At 38.6% G+C, this 7,700-nt stretch overlaps 1 protein-coding gene across 12 annotated transcripts in view; it reads right to left on the bottom strand.

Moving 5' to 3' along the window:
- Positions 1 to 1,958: 1,958 nt before the first annotated feature.
- The window catches only part of LOC121312817 (microtubule-associated protein 4-like), a 128,506-nt gene continuing 122,764 nt past the window's right edge, over positions 1,959 to 7,700 (bottom strand). For 11 of the 12 annotated variants that reach the window (XM_041244615.1, XM_041244603.1, XM_041244610.1 and 8 more), the window contains one exon: positions 1,959 to 2,346. In XM_041244615.1, coding sequence (XP_041100549.1) covers positions 2,336 to 2,346 — 11 coding nt within the window. In that variant the 3' untranslated portion in view covers positions 1,959 to 2,335. Of the gene's footprint in view, positions 7,656 to 7,700 lie in introns of all 12 variants that reach the window. The other variant, XM_041244609.1, reaches the window with a different exon arrangement.

Raw genomic sequence — 7,700 nt, 5'->3', positions numbered from 1 at the left:
TCCCTCAATTCAGCTATTAGGTCTAGGATGACCTGCGGAGTGAGACGATAACACTTCAGCACCGCATTCTCCAACATACCAAACAAAGTGACCCTTGGATTGAATATGCAGGGTCTTCTTCGTCTTGCACTTCTCGAACGGACACGTTCCTGTCTCTCCTCAACAAGAGCCAAGTGTCGCCGCATCAGGAAGTGAACCACAGCAGCCATCCTGAAGCCAGTGACAGGTCTCTGCAGGTGTGTGCTTTTATACAGCTCTTAATTACTCAATTCTACACTTGTTTGCACCTTGTAAGAAGAGGTGTAAAGTTTTTGGAAAGTAAGCAATTGCCTTAGTGCAAGCCAAAATCCTTAAATCATTTTAATGTTTGCGCCCGCTTAGTATCCACTTCCTGCCCAATTCCATGCTCTTTTCTTCATTTGAATGCATTTCAATATAATTTTAATGGATTAATGATGGCAACGTGCAAATTTGATACTGGCTGCAGAATGCCATGTGAACACCATCTTTATATACGCCATAAAATCAGACTTTACGGCTGCTGAACACGATATACAGAAGCATTGCAAGGGTTTTGCACCCACAAATCACTTTGTTTGTACCTTTACATCACCCCCTTTGTGTTTAAACATTAAGGGTACATGGCCTCTGTCACCATATCGCTAAGGTTGTCAGGTATTCATTTTATCCTGCAAGCAGTATAAACACCGAAGGACAAAGGCATGGATAGTTACACTCCCAGCACCACCATGTAGGTGTTATTTTGGTGATATCGATGGGTTTTTAGATGCTATAATTAAAGTGGCACATCTATTTCATGAGGCAGGTTTTACTAACTGATCCTCATACCTATTAAGGAGCTGTTGAGCCTTGATTTGGGCAGTGAGTCTCACTTCACCACCAGGGAACCTGACATTGAAACTTCAGCTTGTATGCAACATGTTCAACACATTTTCAACTGGGACTTTCCTAAGGCATTATCAGGAGCTGCGCTTGGTTTAAATTCTGCAAGCCCAAGGATAACTTTAAAAAAAAAAAAAAAAAAAAAAAAAGGGGGGATCTTCATGAGATTAAAGGAACCGCTCATGAAAATGTACTACTCAATCGGCAGGTATACCAGACCTTGATTGTTACTATCACTGGCTGTCTCTATAATTCACCATCCCTATCAGTCTCACTATCATTCAGTATCATTCTCACTTGTCATTAACTCATTGTTATTCACTTCCTAGTACCGGTAAGTCCTTGATCTCTCCAAACTTAAATAATATTTCAGATTGGAAACCACTCCACTGTTCCGACAATGCAGTTATAAGCAGGGAAGCTCGCATAGCTGTAAAAACTATGACAAATAATTTAGCAAAAACACCCTTGGACAAGTTTAAATAGTCAGAAACTCCTGTCCAGTTAACCCTTCACTCCAGAATTGAATAGGGATGGTCAAATCAGGGTAGCAAATGGACATTAAAGGCAATATGTACATTGGTGTTCTGACCAAACCTTGTGTGTGTGTATGTATGCATGTAAATATAGCCTGCCTTCCTTCATTCATCCATCCATCTAAATAAAAACAAACACACATACATGGATGAAGGCTGTATTTGCATCCTGAGCCATTAGGATAAAAGGCATAATATCACAGCAGTGAAGTCAAAATGGCACCTTCACTCGCTGAAGTCACTACTGCAGTTTTATGCCCTTTTTTTTGTAGCCCATCTATTTCTTTTTTATTTAAAATATTTGTTACTGATTTTTTTTTTTAATACATTTAAGTAAACCCATGCTCACCACATGTAACTAATAAAAGTCATTTGAGTCAAAACGAGCTTGGTGCTCCACAAGAACTTGGCATGTACCTGAGAAATGCAGCACTGGAAACAGACTTGAGTGTTTTAAGTGTGTCAAGGCATCGATTAGTGAGAGGAAGTGTTTAATAATGAAAAACATTAGACATTGCATACAATATTTCTCATATTTCTTTATTTAGGTTTATTAGTAACTAGTTAACAAGTACCACAATAAACACTTCCTTCAAACCAAATAAACCAAAAAACTAAAATAACCTGCAAATGAAAGATGTTCACTTAAAAGAAAGCATATACTTCTGCATGCCTTTTGTGTGTTATTTTATTCTAATACATTTTTTACACATCCTATGCTTTACTAGGAAGCAAGACAATACATCTCTCAACTGCATCGCTGGAGACTGACATCACAAATATACAAGCAGAGACTGTGGATCATCGCACTTGTTACTGACATTCCCCAAGTTGTGTGTGTGTTCGGAGGGGGTGTTTGTGACGACAGGTCTCCTGTAATCCATTCGCAGGCACTGTCAATCTGTGTCTGTGGGGAAAGGTTATCTGAATTTTCACCGGCACAAGTGCTTTAAAAAGTTGTTTTTTTTTTTTTTTTTTTTTTTTTTTTTTACATTTTTCTCTCCTGCCCTATAACAGAACTTTAAAATAAAATAAAGGTGCGTAAAGCAGTTGTACTCAACAATCATTTAATGAATTTAAACAGATATCTGCGTGCACATATACTGTGTGTATGTGTAATATATATATATATATATATATATATATATATATATATATATATATATATATATACATACACACACATACATACATACATACATACATACACACATCTGTGAAGACACAGCAAGGATGAGCGTGGAAAGCAGCAGTAGAAACTAGCATTTGTACATTATAGTAAACAGGCACAAGAACTCAGTCGAGAATGAAAGTGGCACTGCAAGCACATTAATAATATCCATGTATAAAACTCTGCTAACACACAGTTCAATAGGCAATAGAGTACGACCAGAAAATATTGAATACATATATTTAAAAAAAAAATAATCTACAAACTTTTCATCGTCACTCGAAATAATGTCTTTGATCTAACTTTGTCTTGGAAAACAAAAACATTATTGCATTCTCTGTAGTCCAAAATGTTTAAGTTTCCCCAAACACCTTTGTAAAAATGCAAATAACAAAATTGCCCAGTTCTTTCAATTAATTTTATAACATTTGCATTTCTTCTTGTTTCTTCTGTTCATCTTTGCACAGGGATCAATTATTGAAGAGATGGTACCCAATTTAGAAAAACAAGAAGTCCCAATGTCCCACAATTCATTTTTGGTGCAGGTGTAATAATATCCCCCCCCCCCCCCCCCCCCGGGCTCAAAAGATAATTACGCATTATTGATTTAGTCTTTTAATAATTATTAACAATATTACATAATGCAACATATTTTTTCCTTCAATATTTTTATCATCGGTTTCCTGTTTCAGCATTTGAACACAGTGAAAGACTGTGGGCATTTTTTTTAATTACTTTCTATTAGAAATCATGCAATTAATTTATAAGCAATTAATTTATTTTTATATAAAACAATTACAAGTGCAGTGAGGTGGGCATGTGTCAATACAACCTGTGTGCTCTTAGATCTGTAGAGACAGGGAGGACAAGAGAAACAAAGTTTGTGCAGCCCTGCCTGTTCTCTGAAGACATCTCCCTCTCCCAGTTAATTTTGATCCCTGTTAGAACTTGCATTATTTAAAAAATAAACTGAGAATTCTCAGCGCACTGCTTTGTCCTTCAGCACATTAAACAGATTTCAATGGAGTGGAAGTTTTAAAACAATGACTTCTCAAATAACAGACAGCAGCACCTTGCTAAGTACCCAGAATTCTATTGGTTCAAATGGATCCAAAGTGAAAGACCCTCTCCTCGCTCCCCATGATCCACCATAACTACTGAATGCATGCATGTTCCACACTTGATCCTGTTTAAAACTGCCTCCCTTTTTGAATGCATGCATGTTCCACACTTGATCCTGTTTAAAGCAGCCTCCCTTTTTGAATGCATTTCAAATTGAGGCAGACGGTTTGGCCTATCTGCCCGTTCCTCGTTCACGATACAGGAAGTAAAAAAATTTATGACACAATTCTGTGGGTTTGTTAATCCTCCCCACAGCTATGGGGTGCTGAAACCTCAGGATCTGTAATGATTTGCAAAGATGATGATCCACATGCAATAAACAAAATGGCCAGAACAACTTCATGAGTTCCACCAAATTATTAAAATAGTTCAAGTTAGATAGCTATTTTTTAGAGGCTGATACAATGCTGTAATAAATATTCTTGTTTTTGAGCTGTTTCAGGGTAAAATAACTCTGGTTCTTTTATTGAAATATCATGAAACCAATGGATTGCAGAGGCTTTGCAACTTAATATGGTTTTCTATTCTTCGCTCCTGACCAGCAAAATAGGATATGGTATCGCTTCACTCAATCACAGCTCAGCTGGTCAGAAACTCACAAACTGAGTGGTGAAACCTGTTGCATAATTAAGTGTTCCAATGAAGAACCCCAGTCAAATATGTTACTCTAGCCGGTGTGTGATTTATTATCGTATTGTGTGAGGCTCTCATAGATAAACGCTGAAAAGGAACAACCCTAGTTTTCAGGGATTTCAGTGTTATAAGATCTGGATCAATTACTACTTGTGTTTAAAGTCTCTCCAACTCTTACTGGACTTGCCTTGCACTGTTGGGACCTTAGTCAAACTCTTTCTGCACTACAGACTGCCACTCCCTTGTTCCCATGCCGAGAATCTTGTCAGCTACACACACAGCCTCCGAACAAACCAGGACTGGGCTAATTAAAGGGGGAGTGGGGACTTTTAGTCTCAGGAAGACTAATGTTAAAAGGAGTTTTTGCAAGATTACTTACTGTACATTCAGCTAGACCCGGTTTCTACCTACAGCAGCTTACCATTTAACCAAAGCACATTCTTGTCTCCAATCATAACCAGTTTCCTTTTTTTGGCCACCCGCTTCTAAGAGTGCTGCTGTGATATAGATGCAGTTTAAATACTTTCTATGACTTTCATGATTGAAAACATCTAATGAACGGTACAAGCACAGTATTGGGAAGGGATGCTCAGCCAGTCTATAAAAGGTGTTGCCATTGGGAAGGGTAAACTCCAGTGAGTGGTGACTGGGACAGGCCAAACTGCTGCTACATTAAAGAAAACTTCAGCAATGATGAATGATATATTTAAGGAGTGTAGAAATGGGTACCACGAAGGGCATGTTTGCTTGCTCTACAATTAAAATTGGCTTTTTGCATAAAGTTTTAGTTATATAATTGACTATTGACTCTAAGTTTGTTTTGATTATACAGTTTTATATTTTAAATATGTAATAAGCTAATGCAAAAACGTTCAGAAGGAACACTTTGTGGCTTTCTTTACTGAAGCAAACCAGGTACCTACATCCTGTCATAGACTCAGAAGTCACAAATGAAATGTCTGGACATCCAAACGTAACAGGTGTCTAGTTTAGATACACGGATATATGGAAAGAAGTTTGTAGGTGTGGGCAACATGTGAACAGAGACAGAAACAAAGCGCACACCAGTTTGAACCGGCTTTTACAGCAACGAAAGTAGGACGTTAAGTCAACTTAGTTAATTTAAGTAATAGAATTTAAGTGTCATAGAATGTTTTATAGATTTGGGATGATTCCATCCCCCTCCCTCCTGAACAGGAGGTGTGTTAAAAGCTGTGAGTTAACAGGTGGTTACCTCAACGACTGGATATTGAATAAGGAAATGGGAGAGGAATCTCCCATGATGTTTGTGTTTAAATATATGTGTTTTCCTATTATAAGTTGGAGTTGAAGTAGGATTGTAACAACGTTTATATGATTGTATTGGGGGTATACCTTTCTTTCATATAGTCTTTTTGATCAAAAACCAAATTTGTCAGTCTTTCCCTACATGGAGAATATAATAAAAACATGGAGGTTGAAAGCAGCTGAAGTCAGAGACAAGAATGTTCTTCCTAAATTCCCTTGTTCAATAGCACTTTCCATACAAAGTGACTCCTAGATCCCTTTCCTCAATCTCTAGGGTCCTCATTCAAACTGAAAACCTTCCCTTGCCTTAGAAATGGTTTATGAAATTCTTCCCCTCCGAGGAGGAAAAATCCACTCAAAAAATACCCCACGCTCCCACTTTCCACATCACTTGGTCTCTCACAAGCTTTTTACCAGATTAACAACAAGCATATCATATTGCTTTTTAAGAGGAAAAGATAAAGAAAAAAACAAACTCAAACATTGCACAGTTATTCATTATACAGTAATATATTCAAACACTTCACCACAAAACAGTTTAAAGATTTTTAAAAGTCTAAGTTCAAACAGTAAATCTCCTAGATGTCATGTATCAGTATCACAGAGTGGAGGAGTGACAGAGAGGGGGAGATCAGAGGCAGCGTTGTCTGGGTTCAGTGGTTCTGCTTTTAAACACACTGGCTCATTCCACTTCAAAACAAGAAAAAAAAACAACACATACATCTCATTGTTACTGCCCTTATAAAAGTTTACCACTGGCATTATCCCATGCCTTTCTCAGGCTCTGCTATGCATTTACCATCATTTAACATCTTTTCTTTACCTTACTTCTACTACCTACGCATAATCGTACTTTCACTGAGCTTTATTACACTTGCTATGCTTTTACTTGGGGAAACTTTTATAAGGGTTATGCTTTGCCAATTTTTTTTTAATAGGCTTTACCACAAGTCTCTATGCTTTACAATGCATACCTACGTTTAACCATGCTTAAATCTCACTATGCTTTTACTATGGGGAAACATTTGTAAGGGCAACCCTGTAGCCAACCCTTTAATAGTTAGGAAGTTAAAACAACGTTTTGAAAAAACGTAATAAATAAGGAATGACGTGCTCTCTCCATTTAAATCACAGGACACATTCATTCAATACACGCAGTGCCCTCCCCAAGTGCACATGCAGAGTTTGTGCTGAGATCAAACTAGCCCCATTCTGCTAGGACTACAACAGGGAAGGCACTATTCAAACTTCTATTGTGACATCAATGAGCAGAAAACAGAGGACAACAGTTGCTATCTAAACTAATCCTGGATCCGCGTGCGTCTTGGATGCTCAACTAGCTGGCGAATGCTGTGTCTACACTAGTATACTTGTATTGGGTTGGTTATAAGAGGTTCCTCCACAACTATTATTCACTCAAGTTCAGAAATACTAATGCTACGGACACCGAGAATGGCCAAACTCCTGTCACTGAATTTATTAAGTTTCTTTCTATGTGTGTTTCTACATTATCAGAGGATCAAACATGGTCTGTTCCTGGGGGAAGAACTCCCTCCCAAGTATGCATAAAGTGATTCCTAATTGTCAGTTTCACTGATTTAAAGAGAGACAGAGCAAAAGCGAGAGACAGACAGCCAGGGTGTTTAAATGCAGTTGCACCTGCACAGAAACCACCTAAAAACATCCCGGACTATTTACAATAAAAAAAAAAACCTAAAGAGAGAGATAAAAGAAAAGATAACCACGCTAGAAGAGTATAAGAAGAGAGGGAGGCAGAGTCATGGCCCCCCATCAGCCCAGCGCTGCGATGACTTCGTGTGCCAGTGTGCATGCTGGGATGGCGGGGAGCGGGCGGAGCCTAGAGACTCGCTGATAGAGGCGCTGTGTGATCGCGGGGGAAGGGATGACGTAGCGGCTCGGGAGTGGGATTTGTGGATGAGTTCGGCTCAGTGGTCTGTGCGAGCCCGGGCATTCTTGCAAAACGTCAGCTTGTGAGACTCAATCTGTAGCGGGAGGAAGAGCAGGGGGCAGAGGAGGGAGGAGGCAAG

This window comes from Polyodon spathula, chromosome 3 (genome assembly GCF_017654505.1).
Source record: "Polyodon spathula isolate WHYD16114869_AA chromosome 3, ASM1765450v1, whole genome shotgun sequence".
Classification (NCBI taxonomy): Eukaryota; Metazoa; Chordata; class Actinopteri; order Acipenseriformes; family Polyodontidae; genus Polyodon; species Polyodon spathula.
The sequence above is the reverse complement of the archived record's forward strand: the minus strand, read 5'-3'. Positions and strand labels throughout refer to the sequence as shown.